The sequence below is a fragment of the Ranitomeya imitator genome, chromosome 4 (genome assembly GCF_032444005.1).
Source record: "Ranitomeya imitator isolate aRanImi1 chromosome 4, aRanImi1.pri, whole genome shotgun sequence".
In the NCBI taxonomy this organism is placed as follows: domain Eukaryota; kingdom Metazoa; phylum Chordata; class Amphibia; order Anura; family Dendrobatidae; genus Ranitomeya; species Ranitomeya imitator.
The window spans coordinates 330,984,093-331,009,780 of record NC_091285.1 but is presented as its reverse complement, the minus strand read 5'-3'; the positions used below and the strand labels follow the sequence as shown (position 1 = coordinate 331,009,780).

The 25,688-nt window shown below is 46.2% G+C and overlaps 1 protein-coding gene across 2 annotated transcripts in view; it reads right to left on the bottom strand.

Moving 5' to 3' along the window:
- Positions 1 to 4,832: 4,832 nt before the first annotated feature.
- HDAC10 (histone deacetylase 10) overlaps positions 4,833 to 25,688 on the bottom strand; it is a 146,749-nt gene continuing 125,893 nt past the window's right edge. For both annotated transcript variants that reach the window (XM_069764929.1, XM_069764930.1), the window contains exon 21: positions 4,833 to 5,122. In XM_069764929.1, the coding sequence (XP_069621030.1) occupies positions 5,115 to 5,122 (8 nt within the window). In that variant the 3' untranslated portion in view covers positions 4,833 to 5,114. The remainder of the gene's footprint in view (positions 5,123 to 25,688) is intronic.

Here is a 25,688-nt window from a genome sequence, read left to right as displayed (position 1 = left end):
GCCTAGAGAGGGGCCATGGTTATTGCCCTCCCCTCCCCCGGCTACAAGTACTAGCCACCCCAGAAATGGCGTAATTGTAAGATGCGCCAATTCCGGCACTTAGCCCCTTTCTTCCCACTCCCCTACAGCGGTGGGATATTGGGTAATAAGGGGTTAATGTCTATTGTGCTATTGCAAGGTGACATTAAGCCTGGTTAATAATGGAGAGGCGTCAATAAGATGCCTATCCATTATTGATCCAAGAATAGTGAAAGGGTCAAAAAAAATAAAGACACAGCCAGAAAAAAGTATTTTAATATTCTTAATTTAACCATACTTACCATACTTGATCGCCTGCAAAAAAATTAAAATAAACCGTATACTACCTGTCCGCCGTAATCCAATTAATAACGAATGTCCCACGACGATCTCCCCTATAGAACAGTGACATCGGGTGATGTCACTGCTGTATAGGCCCTCCAGTGACACACTGACAGGAGACAATGGCTCCTACTGTGTATCACTGAGGTTACCTTAGTTCAGGGTCTTACTTTATGGCAAAAGCTGCGTGGGAATTTTCCCACACAGCAGTGCCACAAGTGAGACTAGGGACTATTTCTCACAGGGGCGTAGGAATACAGTGCGGAAGGATACCTTCTGTCATTGTATTCCTGGAGCCCCTGGAGAGCGATCACATCAGCTGATGCTGCTGCTCTCAACGGGAGATCATCGTGGGACACTCATTTTAATTGGATTTCTGCGGATCAGGGAGTATAGTGTTTATTATTTTACTATTTTTTTTACAGATGACAATGGCTTCGGGGATCAAGGTGACAAGGTGATGGTATGTAATCTATGTTTATGTACTGTATGTCTGTACTGTATTTGTATGTCGCATGGTGCATGTCATATGTTGCATGGTACGTTGTATGTCGCATGTTACATGTCGTATGTCGCATGGTACATGCTGTATGTCGCATGGTACATGTTGTATGTCGTATGTTGCGTGTCGAATGCCACATGTGTCACATGTTGTATATCGCATGTCGTATGTCGAGTGTCGCATGTTGTGTGTCGCATGGTGTATGTTGTATGTGCACATGTTAAATATGCTTATTTTGCACATTTATTTAATCAGGACTATTCACCAGGTGCGTTACTCTTAAAGAAAAATTGTCATATTTTCATAAAAAATGTAGTGGTTTATTGAATTGTCCACAGAAAAATCACATTGCAACAAAACATAAAATAGATGAAATAGTTACGAACAGATTGTCCATTTGCTCCTATGAGCGCTTGTTCCTCTTTGTTTCTGAGATGGAGTAGAAGTCATCTTTCTTTCATGGAGTGGAATCATGGCTACCAGCTGTTCATTCCTTGTGTGAGTTCTGTAGTCCATGGAAAATGATGGTGAAGGCAGAAGGTGACCCATCCCCACCTCCTGAGAGAAGTTATTTATTTGTCCCACAGACCACGTGTTCTCTCTATATGGTGTTAACTTATGCTCTGAGCTATATATACATAAATAGCCTTTGTAATGTCAGCAAGAGGCAATGTGTTCAGTACAGAATTGAGAATAAGAATAATTCAGTTAATAATTAATATTTAACAGCACACAGTCTAGACAAGTCTGGCTCTGCTACATCTGGATACCTGACATCCAGATGTAGCAGAGCCTGTAGATGATCACCGTAGATAACGCTCCAGTGATCACCTACACTGCAGCGCTCTCAAAATCAGCTGATCAGCTGATTGTGAGAACCAGACTAGTGACCGGAGATAACTCTCGGTCACATGCACGGCAGTTCTCATGATAAGTTATCGCGAGAACTGCAGTGGACGAGGGACTTCCGGCGGCGGGACAGGTGAGTCGGCAGACATGCGTAGTAAGCTGCATTTACGCAGTTTCTACGCATGTGACTAATCATTAGATGCGATTTTACCGCATCTAATGATTGTCTATGGGTAATTTAGGGTGCGGCGACGGAGTGTCTCTGCATTGTAAACAGACATGCTGCGTTCTGAAAAGACACGCCGCATGTCTGTTTACGAGGGTCTGCCGCCTCCGTGTTTTACCGCATAGTGGAAACAGGATTTCATGAAATCCCCTCCACTATGCAGTAACATCTGGACGCTGCATGTTTGACGCTGTGGCTCTAAGCAGCGTTTCCTGAACGTGGATACACACCCTAATAGCCGGGTATCATGCAGCTGTAGGGACTCACACATAATATAGGATGAAGATACTGGGATAACACCAGAGCGTGCTCACGCATCACTACTCACAGCCTTCTAGCCCTTACAAAGCAATTTTCCTCCTATTAAAGCCCCAGTTCCCATGCATGAGGTGAGGATAGCACTTTCCTGCCCCTCCATAAATTATGATGCCAACATAGCCCCCAGAGTATGATTCCCCCACAGTGAATTCCTCCACATGCACAGTAAAGTGACCCTACATTACCCTCTCCCCACAATCACCCCAACACAACCCTTCATCTAGTGTAATGCACTGTATATAATAGACCCCACAAGCCCTACAAACAGTATAATGTTCTATACAGGGCCAGGACAAGTGGTAGGCACCTGCTTAGGGCGCTGCCTCCTGTCTCCCCAAGGGAGGGCGCACTTTGGGGAAGAAATTGAGATTATTGAATGTGTGGAGCCACCCGACACCTTCCTCTGTCTGCAGTCATTCAGCACAGTGATGGCCGAGACGCAGGCACACCGGAGAGCAGGGTCAGTCACTGACACCCTGCACCCAATTGCATTCGCGTCTATCATATGCAATTACAATTGCTGTGCGCCGCACCGCCAGCAGAGGAGCCGTAATCAGCTCCCAGTACCATCGGGTTCTCCAGCAGAATATAAGCCAATTCTGGCCTGCGCACTGAATGAGATGGCGCACACAGGGGGGACATCAGATGGCGTAACGCCCACTGCTGTGCCAGACAAAAGAAGAGATGGAGGCTGTGCTGGACGATAAACCGGGTAATATTAGGTGAGTATAAGGCCATGTTCACACGATCCTTTTTTTTCATGCGGAATTGCCGCGATTTTCCCGCTGCGGGTCCGCAGCTGTTTTCCATGCAGGGTACATTAAATTGTACCCTATGGAAAACAGGAACTGCTGTGCCCACAATGCGGAAAATCAAAAAAAAAGCCGCGCTGAATAGCTGCGGGAAAAAAGAAGTACCATGTCACTTCTTTTTTCGGAGCCGCAGCGGTTCTGCACCCATTGACCTCCATTGTGAGGTCAAACCCGCAGTAAATCCCGCAGATGAAAAAAATATCTGCGGGTTTTACTGCGGCTTGTGGTGCAGAACCGCTGCAGCAGGAAGTGCGGGGAAGCGGGCGGAAGTGCGTGGGCGGAGTGTGGCTGCCCCCCCGTGCTCCGATCCCGCCCCCCCCCCCCCCCGTGCTCCAATCCCACCGCCCCGTGCTCTGATGCCCCCCCCAGTGCTCCGATGCCCCCCCGTGCCCTAATCTCCCCCCCTTATACTTACCCGGCGTCCCGGTGTCCGTCCGGCCGTCTTCTCCCTGGGCGCCGCCATCTTGCAAAATGGCGGGCGCATGCGCAGTGCTCCCGCCGAATCTGCCGGCCGGCAGATTCGTTCCAAAGTGCATTTTGATCACTGAGATATAATCTATCTCAGTGATCAAAATAAAAAAAAATAGTAAATGACACCCCCCCCCCTTTGTCACCCCCATAGGTAGGGACAATAAAAAAAAAAATTAAGAATTTTTTTTTTTTCCACTAAGGTTAGAATAGGGTTAGGGTTAGGGTTAGGGGTAGGGTTAGGGGTAGGGTTAAGGTTAGGGGTAGGGTTAGGGTATTTTCAGCCATTTTAACCCTAAAAAACTTCCTAGAAAACACAGACTCTGCATAGAAAACTGCATAAAAAAAAGGATCAAAAAAAGGATCAAAAAACGCATCAAAAAAGGACAAAAAAAGGACCTGCGTTTTCTGCCAAGAGCTGCAGTTTTTTAAAAAACAGTCCTGAAAAAAAAAGGATGGAAATCAGGAACGTGTGAACATACCCTAAGGTTTTTTGTTTTGTTTTTTTACATTTTTCTTGTATTATTTTCTTAATGAATTTAGGCTATAAAAAGAGAGGAGGTGGGGACATCATATTATATGGAAGACATTAATGGGGGTTGTGAGGGAAACTATATTAAAAAAAAATATTGAATATCATAAAAAATTGATAGAGTATATTTGCACAATATAAAAAGGAGAACAGGAGTCAAACCAGATAGGTCCAAAGGTTATATGGAAACAGAGAAAAATAGTTAAAAAACCCACGTGTGTAAGCCAGATCTTACTACAAGGTGTTGTATTAACATATGTGACAAAAGACATGCTCAGTATAATAGATCAATGCTAGATAATATGGTCACGGATAGCAAAGGCAATAAAGCAACTGCAGGAGCTCTCCCCTACTGTACCAGTCTGTCAGTTTACATTATATTATGAATGTAACCCTTTACATATGTGAGGCACACTGAAATTAATGGTGCTTTAAGAATAAATAGTTAAATTATGTGAAATGTAAACTATATTACGGCATGTCTATGTATTTCCTGTCCAATGTATAGGATGCGGTGATCCCGCACGGTTCAATAAACACATGCGGAATCACCTGCGTTCAAAAGTCGGCAGCGCTTTGGACGGAGCGGACATGTGCTGCGTCCAAAGTGCTGCCTAATACTGACCGTGGGAACATACCCTAAAAAAAGTTTACAGTCCAATGATTGTTTAGATGCGACCCAAACCTGAGGAGCCCAGCCAATTCTCAGAATAACATCCAACATGCCATTCTGTTGGCAGCACCCCAATGTTATAAGAAAAAGGATGACCAGATAAATCTTTAATATTGCATTCTTGAATACAAAACATGAAGTCTGCAGTATTATTATTATAGTGGCATGGAACAGTATATTAGTAAATTTACTATATTTTGAAACTTTTTCAAACATTTTATCTTTAAGAAAAGTAAAAAATTAAGTATTTGCATCGCTGCCTTTTTCGATTTAATATGATTGCATATTATTTTTGTATCCATTTCTGCATAGCTATAGTCAAAGGTCTTCATTCCCACATCTTCCGCGTGTCTTAACTCATGTGTTCTGTTCTTCTACTTTGCTATTAAATAAGAAACAACAATTAATAATGTACTCTTTACTGCCTTGAGCTACAAGCCATTAATAAATCAGCAATAGTGTTAATTATTAGAGCTTATTTGTAGGCCGATAGAAATCTGAAGTCTAGAAAAACAATTGTATCATCTTCTGCAAAAGATCATATCTTTTAGCAAAAGTTGAAAGTAAAAATCCAGTCCAAATGATTTTTCTGATATGTCAGAGATGCATGTGATTATTAGTGATGAGCAAATAGCATTGTTGCTCGGGTGGTCTCCGAGCATTTGTTAGTGTTCGGAGATTTCGTTTTCGTCACCGCAGCTGCATGATTTACAGCTACTAGCCTGCTTTATTACATGTGAAGGTTCCCTAACAAACAGGCATTCCTCACATGTATTCAGCCTGTCTAGCAGCTGTAAATTATAAAGCTGTAAATCTCCGAGCATTAAGGAATACTCGGAGATCACCCGAGCAATGAGTATACTCACTCATCACTAGTGAGGACTGCTCTTCTACTAGAAATCTTTTCCAAAGTTCTAAGGGTTTGCTCACATCATTATTATGGCCGCGATTGAAAAACAAATACATAAAACCTCAGAATTTATACATTAAGGCTCATTGAAACGATAGTTTTTCATGCACAAGTTATATCACTGTTTTCACGCATACAACTCTTAGCCATTATAGTCCATGGGCTTGTTCACATGTGTGTATTTTTGTAGACCAAGTCAACACAAAATCATGGAGACACGTTTCCTTTTTGTGATCCGTGTCTAAGACCAATCTCACCAATGCCAGTCTATGAATCAGAAAGCCTCAGACAGCACTCGATACCATCTTTGTGCTGCAAGTTTTTCACAGATTATATGATAAAGATTTCTCAACCACCTACTATCTATTTTTTTTGCACGAGAAAACTGGTGAAACTCTACCCAAACTCTGATGGTAACAACTGATACTCCCCAAATTCTGATGAAAAAAAATCAATAAAACTTGGAACTTTTCTAGTGCACAAGAAAAAATAACTAATGTCCGGATAAGGTCTTGGGAGGTCTTTAACTGTGTAGCATGTGTCATTATTATGGTCTGCTATGGTATTGCATACTGTTTTGTGGTAAACTGGCATACTTACAGGTCCTTCTCAAAAAATTAGCATATAGTGTTAAATTTCATTATTTACCATAATGTAATGATTACAATTAAACTTTCATATATTATAGATTCATTATCCACCAACTGAAATTTGTCAGGTCTTTAATTGTTTTAATACTGATGATTTTGGCATACAACTCCTGATAACCCAAAAAACCTGTCTCAATAAATTAGCATATTTCACCCATCCAATCAAATAAAAGTGTTTTTTAATAACAAACAAAAAAACCATCAAATAATAATGTTCAGTTATGCACTCAATACTTGGTCGGGAATCCTTTGGCAGAAATGACTGCTTCAATGCGGCGTGGCATGGAGGCAATCAGCCTGTGACACTGCTGAGATGTTATGGAGGCCCAGGATGCTTCAATAGCGGCCTTAAGCTCATCCAGAGTGTTGGGTCTTGCATCTCTCAACTTTCTCTTCACAATATCCCACAGATTCTCTATGGGGTTCAGGTCAGGAGAGTTGGCAGGCCAATTGAGCACAGTAATACCATGGTCAGTAAACCATTTACCAGTGGTTTTGGCACTGTGAGCAGGTGCCAGGTCGTGCTGAAAAATGAAATCTTCATCTCCATAAAGCATTTCAGCCGATGGAAGCATGAAGTGCTCCAAAATCTCCTGATAGCTAGCTGCATTGACCCTGCCCTTGATGAAACACAGTGGACCAACACCAGCAGCTGACATGGCACCCCACACCATCACTGACTGTGGGTACTTGACACTGGACTTCAGGCATTTTGGCATTTCCTTCTCCCCAGTCTTCCTCCAGACTCTGGCACCTTGATTTCCGAATGACATGCAAAATTTGCTTTCATCAGAAAAAAGTACTTGGGACCACTTAGCAACAGTCCAGTGCTGCTTCTCTGTAGCCCAGGTCAGGCGCCTCTGCCGCTGTTTATGGTTCAAAAGTGGCTTTACCTGGGGAATGCGGCACCTGTAGCCCATTTCCTGCACACGCCTGTGCACGGTGGCTCTGGATGTTTCCACACCAGACTCAGTCCACTGCTTCCTCAGGTTCCCCAAGGTCTGGAATCCGTCCTTCTCCACAATCTTCCTCAGGGTCCGGTCTCCTCTTCTCGTTGTACAGCGTTTTCTGCCACATTGTTTCCTTCCAACAGACTTACCATTGAGGTGCCTTGATACAGCACTCTGGGAACAGCCTATTTGTTGAGAAATTTCTTTCTGGGTCTTACCCTCTTGCTTGAGGGTGTCAATGATGGCCTTCTTGACATCTGTCAGGTCGCTAGTCTTAGGGTACCGTCACACAGTGCAATTTTGATCGCTACGACGGCACGATTCGTGACGTTCGAGCGATATAGTTACGAGATCGCAGTGTCTGACACGCTCCTGCGATCAGGGACCCCGCTGAGAATCGTACGTCGTAGCAGATCGTTTGAAACTTTCTTTCGTCGTCTAGTGTCCCGCTGTGGCGGCATGATTGCATGGTGTAACATATATCGTATACGATGTGCGCATAGTAACCAACGGCTTCTACATCGCACATACGTCATGAAATTATCGCTCCAGCGTCGTAGATTGCAAAGTGTGACAGCAGTCTACGACGCTGGAGCGATATTGTTACGACGCTGGAGCGTCACGGATCGTACCGTCGTAGCGATGAAAATTGCACTGTGTGACGGTACCCTTACCCATGATGGGGGTTTTGAGTAATGAACCAGGCAGGGAGTTTATAAAAGCCTCAGGTATCTTTTGCATGTGTTTAGAGTTAATTAGTTGATTCAGAAGATTAGGGTAATAGGTCGTTTAGAGAACCTTTTCTTGATATGCTAATTTATTGAGACAGGTTTTTTGGGTTATCAGGAGTTGTATGCCAAAATCATCAGTATTAAAACAATAAAAGACCTGACAATTTCAGTTGGTGGATAATGAATCTATAATATATGAAAGTTTAATTGTAATCATTACATTATGGTAAATAATGAAATTTAACACTATATGCTAATTTTTTGAGAAGGACCTGTAACCTGTATGTCAGAAGCCTTTTATAGTGTACACACTAAACAAAACTCACATACAGGATCTGCAGATTCTGTTCACTCTGAAATTAAGGCTTCCATTTGTGATGGAGCCATTTCTAGACCTTAATAGGATCCATCGGGCCTCCACTTTTCCTACTGGGCAGAATAGCTTAGCAGATTATGTAAAGAAGGCAATGCTGACAGATGACACAACATCTCAATGATACTAAATGGTTTCTGTACATTTTGACAGGACACTGACAGAACAGAAAAGCCTTTGTAAGCTGCTTTCCAAATACAAACTCATGGTGCATTCACACTCCATCTTTTTCTGCTGTTTTGTGTGATCGGAAAAAAAAAAGCTAAAAAGAATGAACATATTAATTTGTGGGCAAAAAAAACAAACTTGCAGCCTATATGTCCAGGATTTTGTGCTTCTATTAAATGGTTAATCTTTCAAAAGACGCCAAGCTTTTAAACAAAGTAACATGTCCATTGTTTAGGCGTTATCCATTAGGACGTTGATCAGGGCCGTATTTAGAGTTTCTACTGCCCTAGGCACTTTTCGTGCTGCCTCCCTCATTGGTGAGTATGACTAAGGCTACTTTCACACATAGCGTCGGATTCGGACCATCGCAGTGCGTCGGGCCGAGATTCCGATGCTAGCGTTTGATGCGCCGCACAACGGAGGCAGCGGATGCATTTCTCCGGCGCATCCGCTGCCCCATTGTGAGGTGCGAGGAGGTGGGGGCGGGGTTCCGGCCGCCCATGCGCGGTCGGAAAAAGGTCCGTCGGCAGCAAAAAACGTTACATTTAACGTTTTTTGCTCCCGGCGGTCCGCCACAACACGGCGCAACGTCACACGATGGTTGCGACGTGTCGCAATGCGTCGGTAATGTTACTCTATGGGGCAAAAACGCATCCTGCAAACAACTTTGCAGGATGCGTTTTTTCCCCTAAACGACGACTGCGACGTATTGAAAACAACGCTATGTGAAAGTAGCCTAATGCAGACCCTCTCGGCAGTGACTTAGGCTACTTTCACATCAGTGATTTTTGCCATTCGCGGAAGATCCGGCAGTTTTTCTGCATCTGCCACGTAGCAGATCACTTACGGCAACACTGCGTTCGGCCTCATTCATTCCCTATGGGACTTGCGGACATGTGCAGCACTTGCAACAATGGGGAAAAAAATTGCTAGCAGTGTTTTTTTTGTCTCACCACAAGTGCAAAACCACAAGTGCTGCACATGTCTGCAAGTAGCCATCACTACCTGTCCCTGCACCTTGCTAGCTCATCCCTAACCATCCCTCCCTGACCTAAAACTACACTATAAAGCTTAGAAAAACTATTTATTGCCTGACATATTCCTACGATAATGAGGGCTCCAGGCTACGGCGTAAGTGCATTGTTTTCCCTGTGGAGGGATTCAGGAAGACGGCCGCCACAGGCGGCGCATGTGCAGACTGAGATCGCATCTGGACCAAGATCCCAATCTCCGCCTTTAGTGGCCCACAGCTTTAGAAATATGTCCGGCAGGAAAGAAATGCACTCCACTTAGCTATTAGGCTGCCGTCACACTAGCAGTATTTGGTCAGTATTTTACATCAGTATTTGTAAGCCAAAACCAGGAGTGGAACAATCAGAGGAAAAGTATAATAGAAACATATGCACCACTTCTGCATTTATCACCCACTCCTGGTTTTGGCCACAAATACTGATGTAAAATACTGACCAAATACTGATAGTGTGATGGCAGTACCGTCAGTTACCGCCAACATCGGGCCCGCAGCATTGCACCGCTGTGACACCCCCTCCTCCCATTCAGGGCCCGCTGCATTGTCCCACTTCTACTGCAGACTTCCAGAGGAAGGGACTCGGCCTCCTGTGATTCTGTTTACAAGACAGGAGACCGCTATTACTGGACCGGGGACGCTATTACAGGGCAGGGACATGTGTATACACACACACACACACTGCACAGGGGGGCACAGTATGCACACACACACACTGCACAGGGGGGCACAGTATGCACACACACATATATATATACACTGCACAGGGGGGCACAGTATGCACACACACATATATATACACTGCACAGGGGGGCACAGTATGCACACACACATATATATACACTGCACAGGGGGGCACAGTATGCACACACATATATACACTGCACAGGGGGCACAGTATGCACACACACATATATACACTGCACAGGGGGCATAGTATGCACACACACATATATATATATACACTGCACAGGGGGGCACAGTATGCACACACACATATATACACTGCACAGGGGGCACAGTATGCACACACACATATATACACTGCACAGGGGGGCACAGTATGCACACACACATATATATATATACACTGCACAGGGGGGCATAGTATGCACACACACATATATATACACTGCACAGGGGGCACAGTATGCACACACACATATATATACACTGCACAGGGGGGCACAGTATGCACACACACATATATATATACACTGCACAGGGGGCACAGTATGCACACACACATATATATACACTGCACAGGGGGGCACAGTATGCACACACACATATATATACACTGCACAGGGGGGCATAGTATGCACACACACACACATATATACACTGCACAGGGCGGCACAGTATGCACACACACATATATATATACACTGCACAGGGGGGCATAGTATGCACACACACATATATACAGGTCCTTCTCAAAAAATTAGCATATAGTGTTAAATTTCATTATTTACCATAATGTAATGATTACAATTAAACTTTCATATATTATAGATTCATTATCCACCAACTGAAATTTGTCAGGTCTTTTATTGTTTTAATACTGATGATTTTGGCATACAACTCCTGATAACCCAAAAAACCTGTCTCAATAAATTAGCATATCAAGAAAAGGTTCTCTAAACGACCTATTACCCTAATCTTCTGAATCAACTAATTAACTCTAAACACATGCAAAAGATACCTGAGGCTTTTATAAACTCCCTGCCTGGTTCATTACTCAAAACCCCCATCATGGGTAAGACTAGCGACCTGACAGATGTCAAGAAGGCCATCATTGACACCCTCAAGCAAGAGGGTAAGACCCAGAAAGACATTTCTCAACAAATAGGCTGTTCCCAGAGTGCTGTATCAAGGCACCTCAATGGTAAGTCTGTTGGGAGGAAACAATGTGGCAGAAAACGCTGTACAACGAGAAGAGGAGACCGGACCCTGAGGAAGATTGTGGAGAAGGACCGATTCCAGACCTTGGGGAACCTGAGGAAGCAGTGGACTGAGTCTGGTGTGGAAACATCCAGAGCCACCGTGCACAGGCGTGTGCAGGAAATGGGCTACAGGTGCCGCATTCCCCAGGTAAAGCCACTTTTGAGCTACAGAGAAGCAGCACTGGACTGTTGCTAAGTGGTCCCAAGTACTTTTTTCTGATGAAAGCAAATTTTGCATGTCATTCGGAAATCAAGGTGCCAGAGTCTGGAGGAAGACTGGGGAGAAGGAAATGCCAAAATGCCTGAAGTCCAGTGTCAAGTACCCACAGTCAGTGATGGTGTGGGGTGCCATGTCAGCTGCTGGTGTTGGTCCACTGTGTTTCATCAAGGGCAGGGTCAATGCAGCTAGCTATCAGGAGATTTTGGAGCACTTCATGCTTCCATCGGCTGAAATGCTTTATGGAGATGAAGATTTCATTTTTCAGCACGACCTGGCACCTGCTCACAGTGCCAAAACCACTGGTAAATTGTTTACTGACCATGGTATTACTGTGCTCAATTGGCCTGCCAACTCTCCTGACCTGAACCCCATAGAGAATCTGTGGGATATTGTGAAGAGAAAGTTGAGAGACGCAAGACCCAACACTCTGGATGAGCTTAAGGCCGCTATTGAAGCATCCTGGGCCTCCATAACATCTCAGCAGTGTCACAGGCTGATTGCCTCCATGCCACGCCGCATTGAAGCAGTCATTTCTGCCAAAGGATTCCCGACCAAGTATTGAGTGCATAACTGAACATTATTATTTGTTGGTTTTTTTTGTTTGTTATTAAAAAACACTTTTATTTGATTGGATGGGTGAAATATGCTAATTTATTGAGACAGGTTTTTTGGGTTATCAGGAGTTGTATGCCAAAATCATCAGTATTAAAACAATAAAAGACCTGACAAATTTCAGTTGGTGGATAATGAATCTATAATATATGAAAGTTTAATTGTAATCATTACATTATGGTAAATAATGAAATTTAACACTATATGCTAATTTTTTGAGAAGGACCTGTACACTGCACAGGGGGCACAGTATGCACACACACATATATACACTGCACAGGGAGCATAGTATGCACACACACATATATATATACACTGCACAGGGGGGCACAGTATGCACACACACATATATACACTGCACAGGGGGCACAGTATGCACACACACATATATACACTGCACAGGGGGCATAGTATGCACACACACATATATATATATATACACTGCACAGGGGGGCACAGTATGCACACACACATATATATATACACTGCACAGGGGGGCACAGTATGCACACACACATATATACACTGCACAGGGGGCACAGTATGCACACACACACATATATATACACTGCACAGGGGGGCACAGTATGCACACACACATATATATATACACTGCACAGGGGGGCACAGTATGCACACACACATATATACACTGCACAGGGGGCACAGTATGCACACACACACACATATATACACTGCAGAGGGGGCACAGTATGCACACACACATATATACACTGCACAGGGGGCACAGTATGCACACACACATATATATATATACACTGCACAGGGGGGCACAGTATGCACACACACATATATACACTGCACAGGGGGCACAGTATGCACACACACATATATATATACACTGCACAGGGGGGCACAGTATGCACACACACACATATATATACACTGCACAGGGGGGCATAGTATGCACACACATATATACACTGCACAGGGGGCACAGTATGCACACACACATATATACACTGCACAGGGGGCACAGTATGCACACACACATATATATATACACTGCACAGGGGGGCACAGTATGCACACACACATATATACACTGCACAGGGGGGCACAGTATGCACACACACATATATACACTGCACAGGGGGGCACAGTATGCACACACACATATATATATACACTGCACAGGGGGGCACAGTATGCACACACACATATATATACACTGCACAGGGGGGCACAGTATGCACACACACATATATACACTGCACAGGGGGGCACAGTATGCACACACACATATATACACTGCACAGGGGGGCACAGTATGCACACACACACACATATATATATATATATATATATACACTGCACAGGGGGGCACAGTATGCACACACACACATATATATATATATATACACACTGCACAGGGGGGCACAGTATGCACACACACATATATACACTGCACAGGGGGGCACAGTATGCACACACACATATATATATATATATACACACTGCACAGGGGGGCACAGTATGCACACACACATATATATACACTGCACAGGGGGGCACAGTATGCACACACACACATATATATACACTGCACAGGGGGGCACAGTATGCACACACACACACATATATACACATTGCACAGGGGGGCACAGTATGCACACACACATATATATATATATATATATACACACACACTGCACAGGGGGGCACAGTATGCACACACACATATATACACTGCACAGGGGGGCACAGTATGCACACACACACATATATATATACACACTGCACAGGGGGGCACAGTATGCACACACACATATACAGTGGGGCAAAAAAGTATTTAGTCAGTCAGCAATAGTTCAAGTTCCACCACTTAAAAAGATGAGAGGCGTCTGTAACTTACATCATAGGTAGACCTCAACTATGGGAGACAAAATGAGAAAAAAAAATCCAGAAAACCACATTGTCTGTTTTTTTAACATTTTATTTGCATATTATGGTGGAAAATAAGTATTTGGTCAGAAACAAACAATCAAGATTTCTGGCTCTTACAGACCTGTAACTTCTTCTTTAAGAGTCTCCTCTTTCCTCCACTCATTACCTGTAGTAATGGCACCTGTTTAAACTTGTTATCAGTATAAAAAGACACCTGTGCACACCCTCAAACAGTCTGACTCCAAACTCCACTATGGTGAAGACCAAAGAGCTGTCAAAGGACACCAGAAACAAAATTGTAGCCCTGCACCAGGCTGGGAAGACTGAATCTGCAAAAGCCAACCAGCTTGGAGTGAAGAAATCAACAGTGGGAGCAATAATTAGAAAATGGAAGACATACAAGACCACTGATAATCTCCCTCGATCTGGGGCTCCACGCAAAATCCCACCCGTGGGGTCAGAATGATCACAAGAACGGTGAGCAAAAATCCCAGAACCACGCGGGGGGACCTAGTGAATGAACTGCAGAGAGCTGGGACCAATGTAACAAGGCCTACCATAAGTAACACACTACGCCACCATGGACTCAGATCCTGCAGTGCCAGACGTGTCCCACTGCTTAAGCCAGTACATGTCCGGGCCCGTCTGAAGTTTGCTAGAGAGCATTTGGATGATCCAGAGGAGTTTTGGGAGAATGTCCTATGGTCTGATGAAACCAAACTGGAACTGTTTGGTAGAAACACAACTTGTCGTGTTTGGAGGAAAAAGAATACTGAGTTGCATTCATCAAACACCATACCTAATGTAAAGCATGGTGGTGGAAACATCATGCTTTGGGGCTGTTTCTCTGCAAAGGGGCCAGGATGACTGATCCGGGTACATGAAAGAATGAATGGGGCCATGTATCGTGAGATTTTGAGTGCAAACCTCCTTCCATCAGCAAGGGCATTGAAGATGAAACGTGGCTGGGTCTTTCAACATGACAATGATCCAAAGCACACCGCCAGGGCAACGAACGAGTGGCTTCGTAAGAAGCATTTCAAGGTCCTGGAGTGGCCTAGCCAGTCTCCAGATCTCAACTCTATAGAAAACCTTTGGAGGGAGTTGAAAGTCCGTGTTGCCAAGCGAAAAGCCAGAAACATCACTGCTCTAGAGGAGATCTGCATGGAGGAATGGGCCAACATACCAACAACAGTGTGTGGCAACCTTGTGAAGACTTACAGAAAACGTTTGACCTCTGTCATTGCGAACAAAGGATATATTACAAAGTATTGAGATGAAATTTTGTTTCTGACCAAATACTTATTTTCCACCATAATATGCAAATAAAATGTTAAAAAAAACAGACAATGTGATTTTCTGGATTTTTTTTCTCAGTTTGTCTCCCATAGTTGAGGTCTACCTATGATGTAAATTACAGACCCCTCTCATCTTCTTAAGTGGTGGAACTTGCACTATTGCTGACTGACTAAATACTTTTTTGCCCCACTGTATACACTGCACAGGGGGGCACAGTATGCACACACACACATATATATATATACACACTGCACAGGGGGGCACAGTATGCACACACACACATATATACACTGCACAGGGGGGCACAGTATGCACACACACACATGTATATACACTGCACAGGGGGGCACAGTATGCACACACACATACACTGCACAGGGGGGCACAGTATGCACACATATATATATATACACTGCACAGGGGGGCACAGTATGCACACACACACATGTATATACACTGCACAGGGGGGCACAGTATGCACACACACATACACTGCACAGGGGGGCACAGTATGCATACACATATATATATATATACACTGCACAGGGGGGCACAGTATGCACACACACACATATGCACACACACATATATATACACTGCACAGGGGGGCACAGTATGCACACACACACATGTATATACACTGCACAGGGGGGCACATTATGCACACACACACATGTATATACACTGCACAGGGGGGCACAGTATGCACACACACACATGTATATACACTACACAGGGGGCACAGTATGCACACACACATACACTGCACATACCCATCACAGCAGCCGCTCCTTCCGGCCTCAGCAGGATAACCCCGCAGCAGTGTGCCGCCAGCCGGTAGTCTCGCTCTGGCCCAGTGTTCTCCACTTACCTGTCAGATCCCAGGACCGCACTAGCCAGCTACGATCTGGATCTCCTCCTTCCAGTCAAATGAGTTCGGCAGACATGGGATGCGACTGCCAACACTCAGCCTTTAACCCAGCAAGCAGCCAGAAGCTGGGGGACCGTCCCAGGGGCATCTGCACGCTGCGCCCCGGCCCAGCCCAACCTGCCGGGATCCGAGACCCCCACAGCAGCCAGAAGACAGGTGGGTGGGCGGGCCGACACAGGACTGTCAGGCAGTAACCAAACTTGGCGCCTAAGCGAGGAGGGGGTAGGGCTTACATCGTGACTTATTTCCGCTTCCGGATCCCTGTGCACACTGCACTACGTGACGGCGCTGTATCTGAGACCCCCGCAGCAGCCAGACGAGGGAGGAGGCGGGAGGCCGGACCTGGACTATAAAAAAAAAAAAAAACTTTAAAAAAAAACACCTTGCCTTGCTCAGGTGCCGCCCCCCCCGCATCCTGCCGCCCTAGGCATGTGCCCTCAAGTGCCTAGTGGCAAATACGGCCCTGACGTTGATATATACTTAGTCAACAGGATGGCTAGAAAGATGATGGCAGGGTAGTTACTTTGAGCTTTTCTTTAGTATTCTCGAAAAAAAAATGCTAATATTTTCTTCATTGCTTAACAAAGTTCAAAAAACATCTGGAGAACGCTGGGAAAAACACTCAAAAATGCTGGCAGCAAAAAAACACTGCATAAACGCTGAAGGAGCTAAAAAGACAACAGGTTTGCAATACTGCAGAGAAAAGGCGCATTTCCGTAACCCCTTTCCAACCTTAGGCTGCTTTCACACATCAGTTTTTTGCCATCAGGCTCGATCCAGCGAATTTTGAAAAAAACGGATCCGGCGAATGATGCCACCGGATCCGTTTTTTTTCTCATTGACTTGTATTAGCGACGGATGGCCTCACGTTTCGTCTGTCGTTCGACGGATCCGGTGAAAATTGTCAGTCCAGCGGCCGGAGACAACGCACAGAGGAACGTTTTTTGTGTTTGTCGAAGAAACGGACAGCGACCTTGATCCGTCAAATGATGGAATCCGGCGACAGATTCAATTTTTTTTATACTAAGCATGCGTTTTCCATTCTGGTCTCTCTCTTTCTCTCAGTTTTTCACAATTTGCGACGGATTCGTTTTTTAAAAAATTCGCCGGATTGAGCCTGATGGCAAAAAACTGCTGTCTGAGAGCAGCCTTAGACATATAGGTACATCTAATGTAGCCACACCCTATTTTCTGCAGGCTCCGGCGATGAGCCTGCAACTTTTCCGGCACATGTCAGCTGATTTCATTAGCTGACATGTGCCCTTAACAGCCGCGGGTAATATCGCGATCCACCCGCAGCTGTTAACATGTTAAGTGCCGCTGTCAATCTCTGTCAGCGACACTTAACTTGCTCGAGACGAAGCGCATCACTATACAAACACATAACTGCTGTCCAAAGCTAGCATAGGGTAACAACCTTAGATAACATATTTCCAAAGGCAAATAATCCCTAACTAAAGACTATAAAATATAACTTTTAATTAAATATACTAAAGGAAATGTTTAATTGTTAAAACTCACATTAATCAGTTTAGTATAAAGAGGACACTGTATACTATTACTTGAACTCGCATCTTATAAAGTTGCTCATTGTCCTAACATTGTATTAAATTTCAGGTGTATGGATGAAAGTGCGGCCTCTATCTATAAACCACAACTATTGCCATAACGTAACTTCACTAACTCAAGCTTTCTAAAATTGCTCTAAGCCTCCCCAACACGTTTCGCCAGCATGACTGGCGGAATCAGGGGATTGAGGCTGTAATCACCTCAATCAAACGGATCAAAAAAGGAAATATGTCTGTGATTTTGTGCAATGCAATTTGTTACCTCCTATGGAGACTATTGAAGCAAGTGTAAGGTTAAAAAAAAAAAAAAAAAATGTTTAAAAAATAAAATAAAAGTTTAAATCACCTCCCATTTGCCCCACTCGAAATAAATAAAAAAAATACACATATTTGGCATCGCCGGGTTCAGAATTGCCCGATCTATCAATATATAAAGAATTAATCTGATCGGTAAACAGCGTAAGGAGTAAATAAAAAATAAAAATGCCAGAATGATGTTCTCTTGGTCGCCGCAAAATTGTATTAAAATGCAATAACGAGCGATCAAAACATTGTATCTATTTGAAAATGGTAAAAATATCATCTTGGCGCAAAAAAGGAGATTTTTGTGTACTCACCGTAAAATCTCTTTCTCTTAGCCTCTAATTGGGGGACACGGGACCATGTGTTATGCTGCTGTCCAATAGGAGGCGACACTATGCATAATCTGAAAAAGATTAACTGTGGCTCCTCCTCTGCAGTATACACCCTTGGACAGCGTCAGCCTTCTCCAGTTTTGTGCAAAAGCAGTAGGAGGAACGTAACATGAATAACATAGGCAGGCCTATAAGAAGGCCACTATGTACGAGCTCAAGGAACAATATGAGAACTCAACAGTAACAACAGCCCGAAAAGGGCAAACAGGGTGGGAGCTGTGTCCCCCAATTAGAGGCTAAGAGAAAGAGATTTTACGGTGAGTACACAAAAATCTCCTTTACTCTGTCGCCTCATTGGGGGACACAGGACCATGGGACGTCCTAAAGCAGTCCCTGGGTGAGAAGCAATGGACGAATATATTGTGCAGACAGGCCCCTATACTTAGGGCACTGCCGCCTGCAGGACACATCTACCCAGGCTCGCGTCCGCTGAGGACTGGGTATGAACCCTGTAGTGTTTAGTAAACGTGTGTAGGCTAGTCCAAGTGGCCACCTTACACACCTGTTGTGCCGAAGCCTGGTGCCGAATGGCCCAGGAGGCCCCTACCGCCCGTGTAGAGTGTGCCGTAATACCGGCTGGAAGAGGAGAATTCTTAAGGCGGTAGGCCTCTTGTATGGTGGATTTTATCCACCTGGCAAGGGTAGCTTTGGAAGCTGGCAGACCCTTGTGGCCGCCTTCCGGAAGGAGGAAAAGAGAATCAGACCTCCGGAAGGACGCAATCCTAGACACGTATATACGTAATGCCCTGACAAGGTCAAGCGTAGACGTGCCGGCTACGCCCCCTGTGTACATCTGCTCACCGCCCAGGACCAGGTAATAGTGTTTGGTTTATGCCTTGGTTTACGCTTTATATGGGTGCATTGGCACCTCCCTGGTAATATTCCTGGGGTTGGGTTTTATGGGTTCGGATATGGTATTTGTTGGTAACTCACCTGGTTTCATCTACACATAACATGCCCGATTTTAGTGGACACTGAGGCACGTCTCAGTGATTTTTAGTCCTCTGGGCCCTATTCTATATAGTTATGAACTGCTAACATACGGGCATTATAGTGATCTTGGTATATTCCACTACCTCAGGGCGCTGTGTATAAATACATATTGAGTGTTCCACATTACTTATAGCCATTCCGTCCCTTTGGTGTCTTCTCCCACTACAAACATCTTTTTTAATTAGGGAGTCAGGGCCTGGCCTGCATGTTCTGTTTCCTTATAGGGGAGTACCTGTATTGTGACATTTTCCGTTTCCCCACCTTTGTTCTATTTATGTCCTATTTTGTTTTATAAGATATGTATTTAATAAAGTATTTGCTTTTATCTTTATTATAGCTACCCTTGTTGGTCGTTTTTTCTTGTGGTTTCCACATCCTCTCTGAAGGTCAAGCGTATGCAGAGCCTTCTCTACTCTATGAACCGGGACCGGACAAAGGGATGGTAGTGAAATTTCCTCATTGAGGTGGAAGTTGGACACAACCTTTGGAAGGAAGGATGGTACCGTACGAAGAACTACCTTGTCCTGGTGAAAAGCCAGGAAGGGCCGTCTGCAGGAGAGTGCTGTCAGTTCAGACACCCTGCGTAGTGAGGTGATTGCCACTAGGAAAACCACCTTCTGGGAGAGAAGGCGGAGCGGGACCTCCTTAACCCTGCTGTTCTGTTGGTCAAAAATGACCGACTTTGAACTTCAATATTCTTTAAAATATTCAAGATGCGGCTCTGAAACCCGTGGCCGACCGACCCATCCTCATTTAAGTCAATCAACCACAAGTTTCAGAACCGCATCTTAAACACCCCAAAAAATACCAAAGTTCAAAATAGGTCTCCCCAGACCGAACAGAACAGCAGAGTTAAGGGGTTCGAAGGGTGGTTCCTGCAATGCTGTCAGGACCAGGTTAAGGTCCCACGTTTCTAGTGGTCGTCTGTAGAGGGGAACCAAACGGTAAACTCCCTGAAGGAAAGTCCTTACTTGCGGCTTGGTAGCAATGCGCCTTTGAAAAAGCACTGAGAGGGCTGACACCTGGCTCTTAAGCGAGCCCAGCGACAGCCTGGCCTCCAGACCGGATTGGAGAAAACCAAGTACTTTGGGTAGATAATAAGGGAGTGAGATCTGGCCACGAGATTCGCACCAGGTAAAGAAAGCTTTCCAGGTACGGTAATAAATCTTGGCAGAGGCTGGCTTCCGTGCCCTGATCATGGTTCCAATGACGTTCGGCGAGAGCCCTGCCTGGGTTAGAACCCAGGTCTCAAGGGCCACGCCGTCAAATTGAGAGCCCCTGAGTTCTGGTGGTAGAACAGGCCTTGTGATAGAAGATCGTGGCGGTCGGGGAGACGCCGGGGGCGTCTGCTATAAGTTGTACGATGTCGGCGTACCATGTACGTCTGGGCCAGTCCGGTGCAATTAGGATGGTTGGAACTCCCTGTTGTTTGATCTTCCTCACCACTCTGGATATCAGGGGGAGAGGTGGAAAAATATACAGGAGCTGGAACTGAGTCCAGTCCTGAACCAGAGCGTCTGCTCCGAGCGACCGCGGATCGTGTGTTCTGGCCATGAAGTTGGAGACCTTGGCATTGAAGTGGGATGCCATTAGGTCCACATCTGGGGTTCCCCAGCGGTGACAGATCTGGCGAAAAATTTCGGGATGGAGAGACCACTCTCCCGTGTCTATTCCCTGTCGGCTGAGGAAGTCTGCTTCCCAGTTGTCCACACCCGGAATGTGAACCGCTGAAAGAACCGACCCTGTGTCCTCCGCCCAGCGGAGGATGTGTGACACTTCTCGCATCGCCTGGGTACTGCGGGTCCCCCCTTGGTGATTCACATATGCCACGGCCGTGGCATTGTCCGACTGTATTCTGATGTGAGAGGCTGCCAGTAAGTGCTGGAAGGCCCTCAATGCCAGGAGGATGGCACGAATTTCCAGGATGTTGATGGGCATGGTCGCTTCCACTGGGGACCACTTGCCCTGTGCCCTGTGGTGTAGGTGCACCGCACCCCAACCCGTCAGGCTCGCGTCGGTGGTCAGAACCTTCCATTGACCTGTGAGAAAGGATTTCCCCTTTGCTAGCGAAGTTGGCTTGAGCCACCAGTGCAGGGACCTCCTGGTTGACGACGTTAGCTGGAACTCCCTGTCGAGAGAAAAGGGATTCCTGTCCCAGGACTTAAGAATGGCTAGTTGGAGAGGCCTGAGGTGAAACTGGGCAAATGGGACCGCTTCTATTGCTGCCCCCATCTTGCCGAGGACTCTCATGGCAAACCGGAGAGATCGAGGAGGTTTACGGAGGAGGGTGCGAACTCCTAGGCGGAGAGCCAGTGCCTTGTCCTTGGGAAGGAGCACTAGACCCCTGGAGGTGTTGAATAGCATTCCCAGAAAGGTCAGGGACTGACTCGGGGTTGGTGATGACTTTTGTAGGTTGATTAACCAGCCCATGCGACAGATTATCGGTTGTGATTGAGACGCTGAGCTCGCAGTCCTTGAAGGTGGGGGCCTTGATGAGTAGATCGTCCAAGTATGGAACGACTACTATGCCTCTGGAGTGCAGGACGTCCATGGTGGCTGCCATGACTTTGGTGAACACTCTGGGAGCTGTGGCAAGTCCGAAAGGGAGAGCCACGAATTGGTAGTGGTCCTGGCCTATTGCGAACCTGAGAAACCTCTGATGGGCAGGTGCAATGGGTATATGTAGGTATGCGTCTTGTATGTCTATGGAGGCAAGATATTCTCCGTTCTCCATGGACGCAATGATGGACCGAAGGGACTCCATGCGGAAGTGACGGACACGTACATATTTGCTGAGCTGTTTTAGGTCCAGTATGGGCCGTACGCTGCCTCCTTTCTTGGGAACTACAAACAGATTGGAGTAGAACCCTCGGAAGCGTTCGGTCGTAGGGACCGGTACTATGACTCCTGCTTGAAAAAGCGAGGAGACCGCTTGGTGGTAGGCACGAGCCTTGTCTGGCGGTTTTGGGGGGACAGAGAGGAAGAATCGGTCCGGTGGGTTGGAGGTGAAGTCTATTTTGTATCCGGAAGACACTAGCTCCCTGACCCACCTGTCTTCTGTAATAGGCAGCCAGACTTGATGAAAGAGCAAAAGTCGGCCGCCTACTGGTGTGGTGTCTTCCGGAGTCCGTGAGTCATGATGAGGAGAAAGTCTGAGATTTTCCTCCTCTGGGCTTAGGCTGGCCTGCTTTTGACTGCCAGGTCTTGTCCGACCTTTGCGTCGATCGTGAGTTGTCCCTGCGTGGGGAACGGTTACGATTTTGTGCTGGACGTGAGACGGACCAGCCCAAGGAATTCCGAAAGGATCGGAATAGAGTTTGGTTACGCTTCTTGTAAGCGCGTTTAGGTCTGAGTTGGGGAAGAGAAGTACTCTTACCCCCGGTAGCTTTGGATATCATAGTGTCCAACTGTTCACCGAAAAGTCTCCCACAGAGGTAGGGGAGGTGCGTGAGGGACTTCTTTGAGGCTGCGTCTGCTTTCCATTCCCGTAGCCAGAGGATACGCCGAAGTGTGATGGCGTTTGATGCTATCCCCGCTACTCCCCTTGCTGAATCCAGAGCTGCATGAAGCATGTAGTCTGCTACAACTGCTATTTGAACCGCTTGGTCCAACAGCTCAGGAGCGGATGCTTGGAGAGCTTGTAAATTTTTTGCCCAGGCCAGAATGGCCTTGGCAGCCCAAACTGAGGCGAACGCGGGAGCCAGGGATGCTCCTGCTGCCTCGAAAATTGAACGAGCCATGCGTTCTACCTGCCGGTCTGCTGCATCCCTGAGGGTTGAGCTATCTGGCAGTGAAAGGAGGGTCTGTGCTGCTAGCCTAGAAACTGGGGGGTCCACTTCGGGTGGATCTGTCCATTCCTCGGTGTCCTTTTGTGGGAAGGGGTACCTCGCCTCCAGATATTTGCGATTAGCGAATTTTTTCTCAGGCTGTGAGAGCTGCTTCTTAAGGATCGCCTTAAACTCTGGGTGGTTAGAGAAAACCTTAGGCAGCTTCAGAGGTCCTTCAAAGGAAATCTTATGTTCTGGGGCCTCTGGTGGCGGATCAGAAATGTCCAGCACCCGATGGATGGAAGAGATTATGTCCTCAACTAGTGCTGTATTGCTAGGTGGAATTGGGATCAGGGACCCTTCCGTTTCCCTGTCTGAGTCAGAGTCGCAGATGCCTTCCGAATCCTGTGTATCACTGAGGCGTCCCCTGCTGGGTGAGCTGGGGAGGAGGCCTTCTCTGGTCGGGGACTGCGGAGATCTGCATTGTCTGTCCCTGGAATGGGACAGTCTAGATCAGTGTTTTTCAACCAGTGTGCCGCGGCACACTAGTGTGCCGCGACACATGGTCGGGTGTGCCGCGGGGAACGGGAGTCAGCTGTTCTCTGTGCCGACTGCCAAGCTGACAGCCGGCACAGAGAAGCTGCAGCGCGCCGGCTCCCGGAGATCAATTGTACTCGCAGACATCTACCAGCTGCGAGTACAATTGAGGCTCTGACCGCTGGGTCAGAGCGACGCCAGCAGCGTGATCAAGTCATGTGATCACGCTGCTGACGTCACTATCCGGCGCGCAGGAGAAAGAAGAGACTTGGTGGTAAGTGCTCCTGTGCTGTGGAGCTGAAGACACCGAAGATTCAGCGTGGGGTGGGTTTATGGGGAGTATGTGGGGGGATTTATTAAGTGTGTGGGGGGATTTATTAAGTGTGTGGGGGGATTTATTAAGTGTGTGGGGGGATTTATTAAGTGTGTGGGGGGGATTTATTAAGTGTGTGGGGGGATTTATTAAGTGTGTGGGGGGATTTATTCAGTGTGTGGGGGGATTTATTCAGTGTGTGGGGGGATTTATTCAGTGTGTGGGGGGATTTATTCAGTGTGTGGGGGGGATTTATTCAGTGTGTGGGGGGATTTATTCAGTGTGTGGGGGGGATTTATTCAGTGTGTGGGGGGATTTATTCAGTGTGTGGGGGGATTTATTCAGTGTGTGGGGGGATTTATTCAGTGCGTGGGGGGGATTTATTCAGTGAGTGGGGGGATTTATTCAGTGTGTGTGGGGGGGATTTATTCAGTGTGTGGGGGGGATTTATTCAGTGTGTGGGGGGGATTTATTCAGTGTGTGGGGGGATTTATTCAGTGTGTGGGGGGATTTATTTAGTGCGTGGGGGGGATTTATTCAGTGAGTGGGGGGATTTATTCAGTGTGTGGGGGGGATTTATTCGGTGTGTGGGGGGGATTTATTCAGTGTGGGGGGGATTTATTCAGTGTGGGGGGGATTTATTCAGTGTGTACGTGGGGGGGGGCTGGAATTTATTTAGCATGTGTGGGGCAGGGTTCATTTATTCTGTGGAAGGGGATGGATTTATTCTATCGGAAGGGCAGTGGATATATTCTGTGGGGGTGAGTGGGGAGATGGGGGTGGACACAGTAGCGAGGGGAAAAATGTGTGCTGACAGTACTGGGAGCAACGGTGATGAGATGTGTGAGGACAGTATGGGGAGTCGGGGGAATGTGTGAGGAGGAAATATGGAGAGAGCAAAGGGGTATGTTAGCAGGGGGGGGATGTACAGGAAGAGGCTATTAGAAATGTGTGCAGACAGTATGGGGGGATGAAAGTGTGAGTGGACACATAATAGATACTGAGTAGTGTGAGGGTAACAGCCAGGAGGAGACAGTATGCCAAGTAGGAGGAGTGTAATGAAGGGGCACAGTAGAGAGACTGGGCTCTCTATGAGGGACACCGTATGAAAAGGCAGTGTGAAGTATGGAAAAGAGAGATAGGGTAGTGTGGATGGCATGTACCATAAGAGGGACAGTGAGGGTCATATTATGTGCTGGGAATAAAGTGAGGGGGCAATTATTTACTCAGGGGCTCAGCCTAGGGCAGATATTGTTATTCCGGAGCATTATAATAACACTGCTATCTTTAAGGGTGTTGTGTCGGGATGTGCTGCAGAAGACAGGAGAAGATGGAAGTCTGCAGAAACGA